General features: G+C 40.5%; 1 protein-coding gene across 3 annotated transcripts in view; it reads left to right on the top strand.

Annotated features, from left to right (window-relative positions):
- prkar2aa (protein kinase, cAMP-dependent, regulatory, type II, alpha A) overlaps nucleotides 1-18,980 on the top strand; it is a 52,060-nt gene that overhangs the window by 32,202 nt on the left and 878 nt on the right. For all 3 annotated transcript variants that reach the window (XM_028583390.1, XM_028583388.1, XM_028583389.1), the window contains exons 3-10: nucleotides 5,958-5,993; nucleotides 9,521-9,657; nucleotides 11,415-11,521; nucleotides 14,912-15,053; nucleotides 16,108-16,209; nucleotides 16,575-16,649; nucleotides 16,768-16,833; nucleotides 17,512-17,650. In XM_028583390.1, coding sequence (XP_028439191.1) covers nucleotides 5,958-5,993; nucleotides 9,521-9,657; nucleotides 11,415-11,521; nucleotides 14,912-15,053; nucleotides 16,108-16,209; nucleotides 16,575-16,649; nucleotides 16,768-16,833; nucleotides 17,512-17,650 — 804 coding nt within the window. The remainder of the gene's footprint in view (nucleotides 1-5,957; nucleotides 5,994-9,520; nucleotides 9,658-11,414; nucleotides 11,522-14,911; nucleotides 15,054-16,107; nucleotides 16,210-16,574; nucleotides 16,650-16,767; nucleotides 16,834-17,511; nucleotides 17,651-18,980) is intronic.

The following is an 18,980-nucleotide window of genomic DNA, read 5'->3' as shown; positions in this document are numbered from 1 at the left end:
TAGAAGGGTACAATAATTGTTTCTCACTATTAACCCCTCTTCATGATAACCCAGACTTCCCACCTGGCCTTCGGGCTGGTCTGGCTGACTGGGGCCGCAAGGGCATCAAGGTGGTGGGGGACATGGTTCGGGGTGGCTCAGTCCTCACATTTCAGCAAGTTAAAAACAAGTTTGGTGTCTCTAATGGTGACTTTCTTAGATATATGCAGGTTCGGAATTTTATCCTGTCCAAATTAAAAGTGTTCGTTGGGGGTCTTGCCATCTCTCCTGGGGAGTCTCTGTTGGTGGATAATTCACAGCTTAAATTCCTCACCAAACAGCTTTACGGGATACTGTGCGGTTTCAAGGAGGACAACTCCGATAAAGTTAAAGGCAAATGGGAATCTGATCTAGGCACTATAATAAAACCAGAGGACTGGGCTGCCCTGTGCAACCAGCCATCCAATGTCTTAGCTTCTAATTCAGCCTGGGAGAGACAATTTAAGATTATACATCGTCTTTATATTACTCCTGAGGTCAGACATAAAATGAATCCTGCCATATCAGATCTTTGTATTAAATGTCAATCTGCTGTTGGCTCTCTTTTTCATTGTTTGTGGAGCTGCCCCTATATCCAGCAGTTTTGGATCGCAATTGCTCAACAGCTCGACAAGGTCTTTAAGCGCCCTTTACATCTGGGAGCCAGGACTTGCCTGATGAGTTACCTGCTGATTTCCATAACACAAAGCTATTGCATAGTCTGTTGCACAGTGCCAGGAAGTATATTCTACTCCTGTGGATCTCTAATAAAGCCCCAACCCTAGATCAATGGTTGTGTACTGTGACAAACATCATCCCTTTTGAAGCCTTTTCCACGGCCTTAAAGGACAAACCCTTTACATTCTACAGGATTTGGGACTCTGTTTTTTTTTTTTTTTTTTGGGGTCTACTAAGGCCCAGAAGTTGAAATCAGGACTGATGGATCTGGCCTGGAGGGGGGCAGGGGAATGGTATCATTCGTCATGGTGTAGATGCCTAGATACAGCATCCCAGATGCAGAGTTCGCTTTCCAATACATACTCCCTGAAACTCCTGTTTCATTTGTTTCTTTTTTTTTTTTTTTTTTTTCCTTGTCTGTTTATTAGTCTATCTAATTTTAACGTTGGTCTCACTACATATTGTTTTTAGCTGCCTGTTTTCACCCTGTGCTATTTCAGTGCTGTACCTGTTTTTCTATAGTTTTTGTGCTTTGCAAAACTTGTTTAATAAAAAATATGTTTAAAAAAATAAAATAGAATAATTTGAACTGTTCTTGTAAGATATTTGTGTTTGTCCCAAATATTGGTTTTTGTATCATTCTTCAATTCTTCAATTGTAATTAATTGTGCACTTCCTGCACCCAGTGCTGAGAGAATTAGAATGGATCCTCTTCTTGTTTCCACTAACTTTCATTAAAATTACGCATCCAGTCTTCTGAGAAGCTGAGAGATTATATGCCTCTGCTTTGTGTAGAGTCGGTCTAACAGGGTGCCATTTAAGAGCTTGTTTAATAGAGCCATGGTTTTGCTTTGTTTGGATTGGTAAATGGTCAGAACGTACCGTGGCCTGCAGGGAAATCATTACAGTACAGTACTTTTCAGGTTATAACTAATTTTGCAGTTACCATGTTGTAGATTCTGACCCTGTGTTTCAACAAGGCTAATATGTGGGTAGGCAGAATGAGAGTTCAGGTAAAGCAGATGCCAAATGAGTCTGAATGTGTGGTATGTACGTAAGAGTTAACACATGTATACAAATGGAGTTGAAATGCCGAAATCACTCTTAATGCATTTTTTCTGTGTATAATTCCTCACAACCACATACTTGTTTTTAGGAAATCCCTTTAAAAGGGCAATAGAAGTTTCCCTTGCAGATGCCGCAAATGTCTGCAGCCCTAGCCGAGACATCCTGTCGCTTGATCTGTGTTGAGTGATAATAAGAGTGATCTCCACGGAGAGTACAGCGTTAAACTGTCATCTCCCCCCGGTGACTAGGGGAAAGTGGTGTGCATGTGTGACTTTACCCTAGGCTCCCATCTTCACAGTCTAGAGCTAATGGGCTCGGAGAGGATGGTGATACGGTGGCAATTGTGTGTGTGTGTGTGTGTGTGTGTGTGTGTGTGTGTGTGTGTGTGTGTGTGTGTGTGTGTGTGTGTGTGTGTGTGTGTGTGTGTGTGTGTGTGTGTGTGTGTGTGTGTGTGTGTGTGTGTGTGTGTGTGTGTGTGTGTGTGTGTGTGTGTGTGGCTATGTCCATGCTAGCTAGTGGCAGCCCAGCGTTAGAAAGCGTACGTTAGCGTAAGCGTAAATTAACACCGTGTACACACATTCACCAGGTCAGGATGCTTCTATAGACACTCAAATACTGCCCAAGGCCATACACAGAAAATTCAGACATACACAGTGTTGACTGTGACAGTAACACAGACACACAAAGCCATTTCATTTCTCCCTCATACTAACAGTTGTGGCTCTCTCTTGACTTGCCACTTTATTATCACATATTACACATATTCATATCCAGCAGTGTCCTTCCAGGCTGCTGCTACTCTGATGAATACTGTCTCATGTCAAGTGCACAGCACTGAAATCATGACCACAAATTAAACTTGATTACAGCTGGTGTTAAGACATTTCCTGGAATCATCCTCTGCCTTGCACAGGATGTTTTTCCTGTGTTTGGTTTGATGTTGTTACAAACATTGGTTAAATCTGGGCTCTGTATCATCATCTGGCAAAATGAATGAGTGTTTTATATTTTGTATTACAGAATGAGAATAAACCATTAAAATAAAATGCTAATAGGTGAAATGGTTGCTGACATAGACGTAAAGCTGTTGTATTCTATTGATTTTAATTGAGATTAAAACATTTATAGTGCATGCTTTTATATACCTACCACCCTCAGTATTTTACTAGCAAACTACCCTTGTTAACTGGCTAAGATGGGCAAGACTTGCCTCACCCCATTGCCTCCAAGTCCCTGTCAAAGAGGCAGGTGTCTTAGCCCTAGGTACAGTTGGGCCAACCCTGAAAAAAACCAAAGAGGGCTGCTGCTATGTGGACCCAATACCAGATAAGGGATTAGCCTAGATAAGCAGCAGAAAATGGATGGATGAAACTAGACTTTTATACAGCATATGACTAATTACCCACTAACCTATAGAATAACAATAATAAAAAATATATGAGAGGAGAGGGAGAGAGAGAGAGAGAGAGAGAGAGTTTTTTTTAACCTTTTTAAAACTTTGTTGTTATGGTTAGGAGTAGATTTGGGTTTGGCTGTTAATCACCTTAACATTCTGATCCCTGTATACATGGAATGGATTCTTGCATATTTTCAGAGAACCATTACTTTTATAACAGGTTGATAGATTTAGGCTATATGCTATTGCCTGGCTAATATAAGCATCTCTCATATTTGGAAGTGACATAATTATTTAACTCATCTGGCTTATGTAAGAGGCACTTGTCCTTCTAATGGGCCAACACTTAAAAAGATTATCTTGAATTATGTGTCCCGAACAAGGTAAACTGTGATTAGCCTATGGTCTTTTGTCAGTAAAGATATTTAATTTTTCAATTATACAACAATTAGATCCGACCAGGCAATCTGATTGGTCAACTAGACATTTAGAACGTGCTCAAATCAGCATGACGCCAGAGCCATTTGAACATACCTGGCGCATCGCTTAAAATATTGTTCCGCCATTTCTGTGTCAACATTACGGAGTTGAATTTAAAAAAAACTTTCAAAATGTTTCAAAACATTTGTATTCATGTAAGTAATTCCACTGGGGTTCCTGAATTCACTGGAAATGTTTGGATCAGCTGTGCCTGTGACTTGGCGGTATCTTAGAAATAGCTACCAGATGGTATTTTAGCTGACGTACTGTCGATGCAGAAAAAATACATTTTTCAGCAGATATCTTGGTAATAACAGGAAAGAGCCAGTAAAGCAGTTTGGTGTTTATATTTGTATTAATTATTTAGTTTGGGAAATCCCACGATGTCTACAAAGCTAACGTTAGCTTAAGTTGACTGGTCGACTAAAATGAGGAGGGACTAGAAATAGTCTCTGTTGCTCTTTTTTTTTTTTTTTTTTTGAGAGTGAATTGCCCCACAATATGAATACGGTTTGATTTTAACTTTTATTTTGTTGGTAACTGTTGTGGTATAATTGCAATATCACACTTGAGGGTTTAATTTAACGTCATATTATTGGCACTTTAATGATGCTTAGCTGCAAGGTCTGAAAGAGCAGCAGCAAAATAATAATACAGAGATCTACAGGGGGGTCAGAGGAAACATCAGATGTGCCATCCTGGTGGCTCAGGAACGTTAACAGTGTCCCAACAGCATCTGATGCAGCTTGAGGCTGGCTACACTGGCACAGACAAGTCTGCTTGTCAAGTCAAAACATAAACAAACCTCTCGGATTACATGACACTGGCATCACAATTAAAGATAGGGCACCTCAATATTTGGAGAAAGAAATGTGTTGCTGGTTCAGACAGACTTGATAATTGATAATATGTAATGGGATCTGTTAGAACATGGTGTAATGAAGCCACCGTGTAACAGATTTTATAATAACATAACTGCCATAACCTTTTCATCTTTTCTCTCTTCTAATACATAATTCCTCATAAATATTTTACTTCTAAACACGTAGTTATGAGGGCTCTTATTAAGTTATTTGTTAATCCACTAATATCTGTCTGGCTTCAGGCTATTGTGTGATTATTGTTGCTTAGTTTGTTAGAGGTAAAGTGTGTGTGTGTGTGTGTTTGTTTTTCCTAGTTACGCTTTGTCTCTGTTTTTTTTCCACGTCTATCTTTATGCTTGTCCTACTTTCTATCTCTTCACCTCTTGTTGCCTTTATCTTTGCAACTGTATTTTTCTCTCTTCGATGCTGGCTGTCACTAGGGCTGCACAATTAATCGAATTTTAATCACGATCACGATTTTGGCTTTCCACGATCAAATTTGCGTGATCGAGCGATATTTAAAATGCGTCATAGAACGCTCCTTATCAAAGTTTTTGCAAAGCCACTCTAGCGCTCCATAAACCAGTGTGATCACGTGCCTCTGTGAGCTGTTTACCCGTAAACGCAACATTTTGTCCCATCTGTTTTGTTTTTCAGACAACAGCAGTGACCAGTGCTAGTTTGTGTCTGTTAGCTCATAGCTTTAGCAGCGGACTGTTGTACGTCCCGCTGTTGGAAATCCTGTCACACTACACCGTTTAGCTGTCAGCATTTTAGCTGTATTTAATCAAGTTACTACTGTGGCTAACAGTAGGCTAACACTACCTGCTGTGTAACGTATTATTAGTGTTTACTAGTGTGACATGCAGCGATGTTTATGTTGCCTCTAACGTGGGTTTCGGAGCATCAGAGCGCAACGCAGACATGTAAGTAGCAGTGTAATGAGACAATGTAATCTGCGTTGCTATTTCGTCAGGTAGATACCTTACGGCAAACATGCATGTGTGGAAAGCGGTCGCACAACAGCTGAAATGGCTCACTCATTCACAGTATCCTTCAATAAAGGAGGAATGTAGCACAGTATGGATGTATTAACAGGAATGTAGCACAATATGGATGTAAAAGCAGTTATAATTAGCCTATGTGACAATAAAATTGGTTTTGGTTAAATCAACAAATAATTGTGATAATTAATCGTGATCTCAATATTGATCAAAATAATCGTGATTATCATTTTGACCATAATCGTGCAGCCCTAGCTGTCACTCTGACTCAGTGTCTGCCTTTTGTCCCTTTTTCCTTTTCTAAATCTTCTTTTGCTTCAGTTATTGTTATGAACAGTCTGTTCCGAGCAGATAATGGTGATGAGGATTTCAAAGCAATCACAAAATCGTATTAAATGTCATTATGTAAAAACAATGTTAATTTCACCTTTCTTTTCTCTCCTTCCACAGCTCCACCACCCAGCAGATTCAACAGGAGAGTGTCAGGTAAGGTGTGTGTGTGTGTGTGTGTGTGTGTGTGTGTGTGTGTGTGTCAGCATGTCCGTGTATATGCATATGTTTGACGTCATGTCCCTTAAGTGTAATTCACACTGGGACAACATTGTACACCTCACTGCCAATGTGTCTCAGTGTCTGCGTTATTGTTTGTCATGCATGTTGAGGCCAACTGGTAGACTTACTAATTTGTGTGTCTGTCGTTGATGTTTTGGTAATAAGTGTATTTGCGTATGTCATGATTTTAAAACACAGTATTAAGAAGCACCACTGCAGTGTGTTTTGCGTGAATCTGTTCTCTCTCTCTCTCTCTCTCTCTCTCTCTCTCTCTCTCTCTCTCTCTCTCTCTCTCTCTCTTGTTTTCTCACGCTTCGTCGTACCCGTCTAGTGTTTACACATGAGTAATTGAATGTCGTCAACCGTCACAGAGCACTGCACATTGATTAGGCCCTGGGTGTGTCCGCTGATGTTTATCTTTACAGCTGTCCGACTGCCACTGTTAACCCTGCAGTCTACTGTATACCACCGTCTCATAAAGCTTCTTTGTTGAGTATGGGCTGTTAATTTGTATAAGTTGTCAACTTTGTTGTACTGTGTATATATAACATCCCGTTGTATAGAGTACCTTCCTTTTTATGATGTGGTTAACAAAGTGGTTCGACGTTTCTTTGTTGGCAAAAATGTTGTGTACTACAAGTAGACCTTCTTTGTAGTGGTAATGTTGTAAGACATTCTGAAGAGAAACTGTGTTAATACGACAACAAAGAAATATGTATATATGTCACTACAAAGGTCCTTTTTCAGTTTGTATTGTACGTAGTTTTCTTTTGCAGGTGTTTTGTGTTGTGGTGTTTTCATATCCTGTCGTCCTGCCAGGGATAGACAGAGGTTTTGGCAGCGTGGGGGAGGAGGGGCGACATGCAGGAGGGGCGACATGCAGCAAAGGGCCGCAGGTCGGATTTGAACCCGGGCGCTGCCAAGGACTCTGCCTGTATCATCTTATTTTCAGTGACATGCAGGAACAACACACAAAGCCGATGATTTCAATACTAACACCTGTGTCTTCATGCTCATGAAACCCTTGTGTTTTGGGGTTGTGTCTTGTCGTTGGTACAGAATATGTTCACGCTTAATTAGCTGCGTCACAGGCTCACATTTTAACTGCTTTTAGCTGGGTCCATGGTATCTACCAGTCCAAACAAGCTGAACTAAAGGAGGTAACACGTTGACACTCCAGAGGTCACACTGCTTCAAACATGACTGGTATGAATGCTCAGAGATAAGACGTTACACTCAGGATTGCACACACACTCCTGCAGACATCCATGTGTTTTGTGAAAATGTCACGTGAGAAGTGGAGTGTGTCTCTACAGAGCAGATTAGGGCTGGGCAATATATCGATATTATATCGATATCGTGATATGAGACTAGATATCGTTTTAGATTTTGGATATCGTAATATCGAGATATGACAGAAGTGTTGTCTTTTACTGGTTTTAAAGGCTGTATTACAGTAGAGTGATGTCTTTTCTCAACTTACCAGACTGTTCTAGCTGTTCTATTATTTGCCTTTTCCCCACTTAGACATTATGTCCACATTACTGATGATTATTTATCAAAAATCTAATATTTTGTGAAAGCACCAATTGTCAACCCTAGAATATCGCCGCAATATCGATATTGAGGGATTTGTTCAAGAATATCATGATATCTGATTTTCTCCCTATCGCCCAGCCCTAACACAGATACATAGTGACAATTTGAAAATGACCTTGTCAAGGTTTGTCATCCAGTGTGGGAAAACATGTCACTGTGCATGTGGAATTTCCTCACTTCAGGGCTCCTCTGTCTCCTGCATTAATGATGTCCCCTTGTCCTGCAGGCCATGACCTAATTTTGTGTAGTACAATATCTTACTCTCTGCTTGTGTGTGTGTTCTTGTGTAACATCTTACCTTTCCCGTGTGTGTATGTGTGTTTTCTTTACCTTTTTTCTCCGTTTTTGTGCACAGTAATATCATGTACCTTTTGGATATATTGTATTTTAGAAAGACCCCTTTTTTGAGACTTATATGTTTGTTGAAACTGTATGAAAATGTTCTCTCAAATGAGTCATGAGTGGGGCTTTTGGGCCTTTCAGACCTAATCAGACTAATTGAAGCCATATGGTGTGTCAGCTGAATGTAAGGTCTACATCTATCCCTGCATCAAATGTGTTCACCATTTGCCTGAAGAAGACCCAATAGGGTCGAAACGTTTAAAGCAGTCCTGCACCTGCCAGAAGGTGGGATGTGCACACAATTACTTTTATAAAAATTGAACGACAAAAACAACCACCAGATGGGAAAAGGGTATTTTACATTAACTTTGAATGCACCGCGAGACTACCTGTTGTTTTTTTTTTTTTTTTTTTTTTTTTTTTTTTTAAAGATTATTTTTGGGGGCTTTTCCCTTTTTATTATAGTAACAGTGGATAGACATGAAAGTGGGAGAGAGCTGGGGGATGACACGCAGCAAAGGGCCACAGGTCTGATTCGAAACCGGGCCGCTGCAGGACTCAGCCAACATGGGGTGAACGCTCTTACTGGGTGAGCTACAGGCCGCCCCGAGAGACTACCTGTTTTAAGTGAACGCACCGTCGGTGTTGTTTTTCAGACAACTGCTGCGCTGCAGAGCAGACTGTTACGTCCCGGTGTTGGAATCCTCTACAGTGAAATACAGTCATGCTGTTTAACGTTAGCTGTCAGCATTTTAACCGTTTTTAATCCAGCTGCTAGCTAAAGGTAGGCTAACGTTACCTTCTGTCGAGTGTAGTATAAAGTCAGGCACCGAAATTTTCGTTGTTATTCGGTCTCTTTACTACCGTTTACGTCGGCGTTTCGGTACCCAACCCTACTGCAGACATACTGTTTTTACTGTAAATCAGTGTAGAATCACAGTAAGCATCTGTAAGTGCTAATATACTCAGCATTTACAGTAGTTCAGTTGAATATACAGTATAATGATAAATGTTCTGTGATATTTTTTATGAAATAGATTGAATAATGTCAGATATTTTTTAAACTGGTACCTAATGTTAAAAATGTAAAAAAATAAATAAACGTCTGCCTAATGTGCAGGTTACAGAAAAAGAAACGTTAGTCATACAATGACCAATGATTTGTTATGATATCACAAGAAACGAATGTCAGTCTGTCTTTCAAGACCAACAATGAACATTTTGTACTGCTTGTTCCCCATCCACAAATATAGTGGTAGTGTACTTATGACAAGGTTGTCACTGAGTTGCATGCAACCTGTTTGCTTGTTGTTTTTATCCTTGTTGCCAAGGTAATTTTAAGTTTTTCCTTGGAAGCTCATGTCATTTACACGTAGTTGTTACCTTGGCTTAATGAGTTTCTGAACGTGTCCATAGAATACTTTTTTATACCTGGGTTATTTCCTCTGTCTAACTACAATGTAATCACACAGGATCTGTTAATGCAATGTGTAAAGTGGGTTTACATGTCTTCTCTCTAGTGTGTGCGGAGGCGTTCAACCCGGACGAGGACGAAGAGGACTCGGAGCCCAGAGTGGTACACCCAAAAACAGATGAACAGCGCTGCAGACTGCAGGAGTCATGCCGAGACATCCTACTCTTCAAAACACTAGATCAGGTAAAAAAAAATCACAAACATACACACAAAGAGATATGTACACACACTAACACATTACTAGCTTACAGCTTCAGGGACTCTTGGCCCTGTATGAAAGCGTCTGCATTCATTATGTTTCTCCACTCATTTATTCATGTTTTCGTGCAAACAAATTAATCGCTCCCTTTTACATTCAGTGTTCGACCCAGGTACACTGAGTCCTACTTGGAACCCAAAGTCTGATTGGGTGTAATGCAATATAACGAAGTACAGTAACCCTATAATAGGGCTGGGCCATAAATACAACTAAAATCAATATCAAGATTTATTGCACATTTACCTCGGTAATGATTAATAACAGGGTCGCAACCTTGTATGATGGAATGCACTAGTAGATGAAATTAGGTTATTATAGTCATAATGTTGATTTCGGTAACTTTTGGTTAATTGCCCTACCCCACAGTAACTTGTGTATATTACATGCCTATTTCTATATAATGTGGATTTTTCTTAGTTGTTGTGCTGCATGGAGCTGCTGTAACAAATAAATTTCCCCATTGTAGGCTCAATAAAGTCTATCTTATCTGTTATCTTTTAGGGGTTAATGAGGCAGTGGTTTAATGGACTACATCAGTCTTTCCCAAAATAGGTCGTGGACCCTATTTTTATTGGGTTACCAATCAGTAGAGTAAAATGCATAAAAATGCTATGATATGTGAAATCATTTTCCGGATTAAAATAAAAGACTAGTGTTCTTTTTTTGCTTCACTGGTCTGTTCAGCTCAGATCCTGTGTGTAAGTTTGGACCCCGGGGAGACACCAAATTTTGCTTTTTGCTTGAGCTGGAAAAGTTTGGGAACCCATGAACTACATACTTAATTATACAGAACATGCGTCAAATATTCGCTTCATTAATATATGATGGAGCGATATTATTAGAAATGACTTGTAAACGAAAATGTTATCAAATACATCACACCACAAACTACAGCTGCAACATTCTGTTTTTCATAAAAGTAGTATTAATAGCAGAAGTGTGCATTGGATTTACTTACTAAAGTACAGGGGTTTCTCCTCTGCTCTCTCGGTGTATAACATCATTTTACTCTCCTCAAGGACCACACTTAGAAGCAGCTGCTCTTGGGGAAGGTCAGATGATAAATTTGTACAGAAACGTGTTTGCAAAAGATAGAAACACAGTTCACTACATGAACTGCAGAGAAAAGGGTCAAATAAGTACTTGTTATACATATTTGCACATGTACATTGCACATACATGTCTTATTGTCTAGAATGCCCAAGTTACAATGTTCTTATGTGCTTGATTTTTGTTTGGGGTAACAAAACTATATTTAAACCTTCCTATATTTGGGCATAAGTAGATTGTCTTGCCTGTTTTCCAAAAAACAATTCCAACAATCATATGTCCGTGTGATATCGCTGTATTTGATTTATCCACGTTTGTTTTGGCTGAAACTGAATTTCATATTTTTAAAACATATTTCTGTTTTTTATTATCTTTTATCTACTACGATAAATCTGTTGAACATTACGATGGACTCAAACCTCAGAGACGCCAATATTTTTCTGAAATTGCATACACTGGTAACACAAGGAGAAAGTGTGCCCTTTTCTTTCGTCTTTCAGGAGCAGCGCGCTCCCATGAGCTAGATGTCATTTTGAGCTGCTAGTTGGATTCCACAAACACATTTCCACTGTTGCTCCTTCTTTCTCCACGTCATCGGTGTATGACGTCCTCCCTCTCGTCCCCCATTCAGGAGCAGTTCTCGGAGGTGCTGGACGCCATGTTTGAATTACTAGTTCAGCCCCTGGAGCACGTCATCGACCAGGGAGACGATGGAGACAACTTCTACGTCATTGAGAGGTAGAAGGCAGAAGCTCGTGTTGACACAGACGCTGGCAGTTTGTTTTTGTGAGCTTAATGACAGAAAGGCTCGACAGTTATTGCAACAACAAAAAAAAGACAAAGGGCAGGATGAAGCCTCTGTGCACATTTTATGTTTGATACATATGTATTTATTTCACTTAATGTCTAGACAAAATTGAGTCACTTGTATTATGTAAATCCCTGTATAGTTTATACACTGAGGGGAGTAAAAATATTCGAGACAGCTGAAACCAATGCAACACCATCAATTACAGCCTAAACAAAATCCCATACAGTTGAATCTGACAATGTTATCAACTAAAAAGTGTATTTTTTTTCTAAAAGTTAATTTTAATTACAGGATTGATGCAATAAATAATAGTGGATGGTGTGGACCACTAAAAACCTTAAAGATTTTCAACGCTGCAGCCGTTTTGCTGGTCTTTACAGTTGGGCTTGTGTTGATTTGGGCTGCACTGTTTATGATTGTGGTAAATGGACTGCATTCATATAGCGCTTTCTAGTCTTAGCGACCACTCAAAGTGCTTTACTCACTACAGGCATCATTCACCCCATTCACACACATTTATACACTGACGCTCATCAGATAAACATTCACGTACATAACATTCCGAACATTCACACACCCAGCATCGAGAGCAATTTGGGCTTTAGTATCTTTCACGAGAACACTCCAGAGGTCGGGGATCGAACCGCCCGACCTTCCAATTGGCTCTCCTAAGCCACAGCCGCCCAGCCACCTTATGGTGTTGTATGTCTGTGCCCATGTATACAGCACCTATAAAGGCTGTGTGTAATGTTCCTGCCATATTGCTAATGTAAACTGTTGCTGTGTACACAGGCTTTCACAGGACGGGCTGGAATACAATGTTAAGTTGCTGGAACATTAAAATGTCTCATCTTATCTTCCTGTAACACATTTTGAGCTAAGAACTATCCATCACAACTTTCCTTGTTGTGTGAAAAGAAATTAAAACATGTTAGGTTTGAAGGTTGAATTGAATTGTTTTTGAATAATGGAGGCAACTTTGATGAGCTTTCACGATGATCCCTGAGACTTTACGAGCCCAAATTGCCCTTTTTCTACTAGAAAAAGACCCAAGATGTCGGTCCTTATCTTCTGCTACCAAACGGAAAACAGTGTTTGGCTGGTCATTGTTTATTCCATAATTTCAGCACCGTGGTTTAGTTAGTTCCACTTGTTGTTTGCTATCGTTCAATCTGCATACAAACTTTCTAAGAGTGTGCTCCCTGTACAAGAGATGTGCGATGACCTTTTACAAGCAGCGCGCCTGCCCGGTCATATACTATCCCGGGATTTTCCCTGGCTTGGGAAAATGTAGGTGTTAGCTAATGTCACCAGCCGGGTGGGGTATGAGCATGGACACACGCAGAGATGGAGGGATAAACAGAAATGCAAAAGAAAAGCAGGAAAGAAAACGGGACGGAGTACCACATTGTTTAATGTTTCCTATTTTTATAATGTGTAATTCAACTCTGCATTCCTGTTAACATTATCATAATGTTAGCCATTAACAGACTGTCAGCCAACTCGAAAATAGTTAATCTTGACTATTTCATTAGGCATAAAAAGAGGCTGAAAGTGTGGTACTATGGTAAGGAACATCCTTCACTAACAAAACTAAACAATCCCATTCTGAAGCCTTGGATACAGGAAGTAACTGGAAATTACTCAGAAGCCCTAAGGGATCAGGGGTAAATACATAATGGGAGGGTTGACGTATACGATGTGAAAAGGGTCATTGTGGTACTCTGATCTGATTGGCTGAATTATGTTTCTGTCCCCCCCAATGAGGAATTCTAACTAATGACAACAACACTGTCGGAGCATTCACATGACACAAGCCTTTGGTGATCGCGCACCACCCCCACACCTTCTCCACGTAGTTGCTAGTAACGCTTATCCCGTCAAATCAAGGAGGACACTGAGAATTCAAAAAAACTTAGATCTTTCAGAAGAGGTAATTATCTTGTCAGTTTTATGTCCTCTTCGTCCCCAAAGCTGAACGCCGCTGTTGTCCTTTCTTCGCGTTGACGTAAACGCATCGCATGAGCTGCGTGCGAATGTCGCCAGACTACACCATTTTGTAAACCTAGCCAAACTCAGAAATACAGAGAGATTTGTGGAGCTCATGGGCTTAATTAGCTTTGATTTGGCAATGGCTTTAACGTAACGGACGTTCGTTAATAAAACAATAATCACGCACTATAGCTTTAACCACACAAGTTAATTTGCACATATGTTAAAAAGTCATCACTAGTTCAAATATAATAATGTTGCATCCTCTATTTTGAAAGGTTAAAAGTCACTAAATGCCTTGCCCAAGGGTTGACGAGACAGAGAAAATCCTGATTGTACACACATCCTCTCAGTGCAGGAAGGAACATCCGTTTGTCCTCCGGCTACAGTGGTACTCTTTAATATATTGAGCTTCTTCAGGGTATTGATTGAACGTGGCTGAGTCTGTTTTACCAAGCAGTTAAAGTGGTTATTAAAGAACCTTAGCTCTTTCTTTTCCATCTGTCCTTCTGAGCTCAAGCTGATTTAGTGTGTATAATTTATTAATAGTCACAGCTTTCACACCTGCTTCATCTGTTTAATAAAGAGCCAGCAGCACAGTATTTTAAACGGCGTCTAGATCGTCTCGCTCAACTGTGCTCAGGTAGGCGGCGACACAAATGGTCATCGTCCCCATCGTCATGGTAATCCACTCAAACTAAGTCAATACTAATAGACCAGCGAGGGTTTTAGCACACTAAGCAGCCAATGGGAGGACTAGCTATCTTATAAAATGACTGGTTAATCCTGCTGAGGAATACCACTGCAAATTACCTTGCCCAGGTTTAATCCTTATACAGCGAGCGAGAGAGAGAGAGGGAAGGGGGGAAGACGGTGCTGCTCTGCTGAAATATTACGGTCTATCACAAACACATACAACCATGAAAAACATGTTTTGATTCTGTTCATGCAGATGTACAACAATGATCATAGCTACACTGAATTGCTCTCACCTTTTCCTATTGTCCCAGTGAAGCGTTTGTATGAAAAGCTCCTTTAATAGAAATATGCACACAATTATAAACACTAGTGCACCCACACAAACACAGTCAATGATTTGCCCACCAAGTCTGCCAAAACTGACACAGGCTCCTGCCCGGAAGCTACAGATAAGCTGTAATTAGATGTCTATTTAAACCAGTCAGTAGGTCAATAAACAAAACAATGGTCCACTTTATTGGCTCAATTAAACAAATCAGTCATTTTAATGTTTGCTGTTTTTTTTTTTTTTTCTTTGTCTCTTTCCCTAACTCCCTCTCTTCTCTCTCTCTCTCTCTCTCTCTTAGGGGTGTGTATGACATAGTTGTAATGGGAGTAACGGTGGGTCAGTATGACAATAAGGGCAGCTTCGGCGAGCTGGCACTCATGTACAACACACCACGCGCCGCCACCATTGTCGCCACCCAGGAGGGGGCACTATGGGGACTGGTAAGAAGATTTTAATGGAATGTGTGATATACTAGATCTGGGGTCTTCAACGGTTTTTAGGCCAAGGACCCCTTAGATGAAAGAGAGACGGAGCAGGGACCCCCTACTACATATATTCAATATATATACAATTTAATATACAATTTAGTTGCATATTAAACTGGACCTACAATAATGTGTAGGGTGTCGTAAAGCCTTTACATACCTTTTTTATGGTGCATACAATAAGCTTTTAAAATAAAAAATGTTGGCATATTCATATATTTATACATGTTAAAATTTGGCACAGTAAATCTTTAAGCTTGTATCTGTGGATGGCTACCTAATGTCAACCTAAGCTGTAGGGCAGTAAGCATACTTTTCTTTTTTTTATCTTTACTAATAATATGTTGAATTCATGTTAATGTATTTCAGACATATTTTTTACAAAAAACTAAACCATTGAACAATAATTTGGCAACCCCCCTGCAGCTACTCTGAGGGATCCCCTGTTCAAGATCTCTGCTCTAGATATCTATAGTTTTTTTCTCTGAATAAGCCTTTCAAGGTTCTTTCCTCTCCTAATAAATTGCTTTTTTAATTTATTATGTACTTTATATCTTCGTTTGTGCAAATGAACTAAACTAAATCTAACATAAAATACTAATATAGTAATAAAATACTGTAAGAATGCCCCAAGGAGAAACACACATTTATGTCAAACAATTGCCTAATTACCTGAAGATTGTTTGCAATGTTTGCAAGTCATAAATGATCCAATATGCCAACTGTGTATTATGTTGTCAGTCAATTTCTAACTGCAAGTGCTACCTTTTCTAAATGTTAAAAGCTCAGTTTAAAACTGTTTTCCCACTAGTTGTCTCCTTAGGATTGCATTGTTAGCAGGTTAGGTACAGTTCATGTTACCAAATACAGTACATGTTAAGAATGGAGTCCTGTAATCTATGAATGGAGCCAGGCTCTGATCTGATGCTTCATGCCGCTGCAGCACCTCCCTGTGGCCGAGCACAGGAGGAGCAGCAGCAGCTTCATTACTCGTGTTTGTTTTCCCTAGGACCGTGCCACATTTCGTAGACTCATTGTGAAGAACAATTACAAGAAGAGGAGGATGTACGAGACTTTCATCGAGTCTGTGCCCTTACTCAAATCACTGGAGGTGAGTTTACTGGTTAGTTAGAAAATCCTCAGCAGTTTTTGGCTCTCCCTGTCCCTCTCCTTCACAGTCCGACTACACAGTGGAACATGCAACAGCATCCCATGTGAAGCTAGCCATCCAGCGAACAGCAAAACACCAGCCAGTTTGGAAATAATTCTGAACAGTCACCCACCCTTTTTACACCACCAAGCTTAAAATGTACATAACCCAGAAGTAGGGTGAAAGGTCTAAAGCAAGAGCACAGTAGGAAATGATGGAGGGACTGAGGGAGGGTAGTCTGCCTGCATAGTCAATGAAACAATGATCTCTTCTCCCAACATTTCTCTTCTCTCGACCTCTGTCTCACCCCCTCGTTTACCGTGCAGGCAAATGAGAGGATGAAGATAGTGGATGTATTAGGATCGAAGCAGTTCCCAGATGGTGAGCGCATCATCACACAGGTAAGACACGGATATAGCTGATGTGGTTTCATACAGCATTGAAATGTTTCAACATACACACAAAGTACATACATACTTTTACGTGTATTCATATGTTGTCTGTTTTCTTTCTTCTAAGGGAGAGAAGGCTGAATGCTTCTTTATAGTTGAATCTGGGGAGGTCAAAATCATGATCAAGAGTAAAGTAAGATACTCCCCCCTCACCTTCCTCATTTCTCTATTTCACCACTTTGCATGCTTTTTAATTAAAGTGTTTGACTGTGAGGGTGAATTTATTTCACTGTGCATCCCTCAGAGACCATACAGGTAAATACGTTGGACTCCACATATTTCCAGCAGCATTGGTTCAGCTGTAGTTAATGGGTTAAAAAAATGGGTTAAATCTCACATAACTCAGAAGCTGATAAATTTTCTAAAAAACATTATTGGTACAGGAATATGCACAGATGTAAAAGCGGACAGGGCTCAGCGCTAACTTTTTTTAAAGTGGTTGCCAGAAATTGACAACACGGTTGCCATGTTTTAAACTGCCTATATTTGGAGCAATTCATTTCTTATGTCACTATACCAGACATTTTAATAATGAAACTATGAGATAATGGTTGCCAAGGGCAACCGGTCAACCCTGGCTGATTATATTTCTCCTACCAGGTAGTTTCCATGCAGAACATTCTGACAATGACAACCCACGCTCTCCAGTAACAACCACCAGAGTACAAAAAAGGTTTCCTGGTTTTGCCTAGCAACAGCGGCAATCACAATTGTCTGCTCAGCCGCTGAGTGCTTCTCGCTGGGGGGGGGAGAGAAAAAAAAAAGGTGCTCAGTGGTTGCTAACCTTTAATCCTCCCTCTCTTCCCTGCAGACGAAGGCAGGCCATGCAGACAACGCGGAGGTGGAGATAACGCGCTGTAGCAGGGGTCACTACTTTGGGGAGCTGGCCTTGGTCACTAACAAGCCCCGGGCCGCCTCAGCCTACGCAGTGGGCGATGTCAAGTGTGTGGGTAAGACAAAATACACTCCGACACACGTTTAACTCATTTGTCAGCATCGAGGCTAATGCTGCTCACAAGAAAAACGATAATGACATTTTCCACATTAGATTTCCACCAATACCTGGGAATGTGATACCTGCATCTGAAGCACCCATGTGAACATTTTCTTATGTGATTATATTCAAATTGTTCTGTGACATAAGTTTTTGTTCTATGTGTTGCTTTTTGCCCATTCATTCTCACGGAGTTTGCACACCACAACGTGATATCATGACTTCGCGTAAACCTACACGCCACTTTCTATACAGCGGAGGGCAGTCTGCAACGTCACGGCGTAAACCTACACGCCGCGAGGCTACATGTTATCGCGAGGCTACGTGTTATCGCGAGGCCACGGTTTAGGAAAAGAAGAAACGGTTGGGATTAGGAAAACAAAAAACGTGGAAAGGAAACCTCACACGCGGGACACGTAGTTACACGCGGGACGCTATCCCCGCTCTCCTGGGTGAAAGGCCTGTTTTACCCATCCTCCACCCCGACTAACCTCCCTACGCGGATTTTCACCCTTTCATACTACTCGCTACGGCGTCAATTCACACGCAATCGCAAGGTAATGTAAGTCAACAGAGGCCAAACGGCGTTGATAAACACGCTAACAAAGCGATTATGCGTCTTGACAACACGCCAATAATGGCATACGCAATGGCGTGTCATACATACGCCACTTCATGAGATCAGTCTGCACACCAAGTGTCTGAGGGAGCTACAATTTTAAATGATTCAATAAAACCCTGGTAGATAGTTAAAACTTGAAGTAAAATTAATAGCAATTAATAAGCACTATTCAAACCGTTCAACCTAACGTCTGTGGTATTCATTTCCCACTAACTGTACTGTTACAAGCGCTCATGAGATATCAAGTAGCATTAGTTTTGATTCATTTGTGATGGGTGCTTGGCTCTTTAGCTCATCTGTCATCACCTTGTTATTATATTATTATTGTTGTTGTGCTTTTTGTTGATTTAAAGGCAGTTCTGTAATTATTTCACCTTTTCTAAAGTGGATGCGGTAATTCAGGCTCTACAGTGGATGAGCACTTGCTTAATGCTAATTGCACTGCTTTTATTTGTTTATTCACACAGGTAATGTTTTTCATAGTTGACGTATTAGTGTCTGTCAGTAGTGAGTCACCTTCCTTTGTGCTTCCCCATTTTCTCTCTTTCAGTATGAACCCCACACACACCGTCCGTACTCTCACCTACCTGTGCGTCTTGTCATTCAGTGTACTTTGTGTTTACTGTACTAACCGTACAACAGACTGTCTCCAACAGCTGCTCGA

The sequence above is a fragment of the Perca flavescens genome, chromosome 7 (genome assembly GCF_004354835.1).
Source record: "Perca flavescens isolate YP-PL-M2 chromosome 7, PFLA_1.0, whole genome shotgun sequence".
Classification (NCBI taxonomy): Eukaryota; Metazoa; Chordata; class Actinopteri; order Perciformes; family Percidae; genus Perca; species Perca flavescens.
Note: the sequence above shows the minus strand (reverse complement) of the source record. Positions and strands in the feature narration are given on the sequence as shown.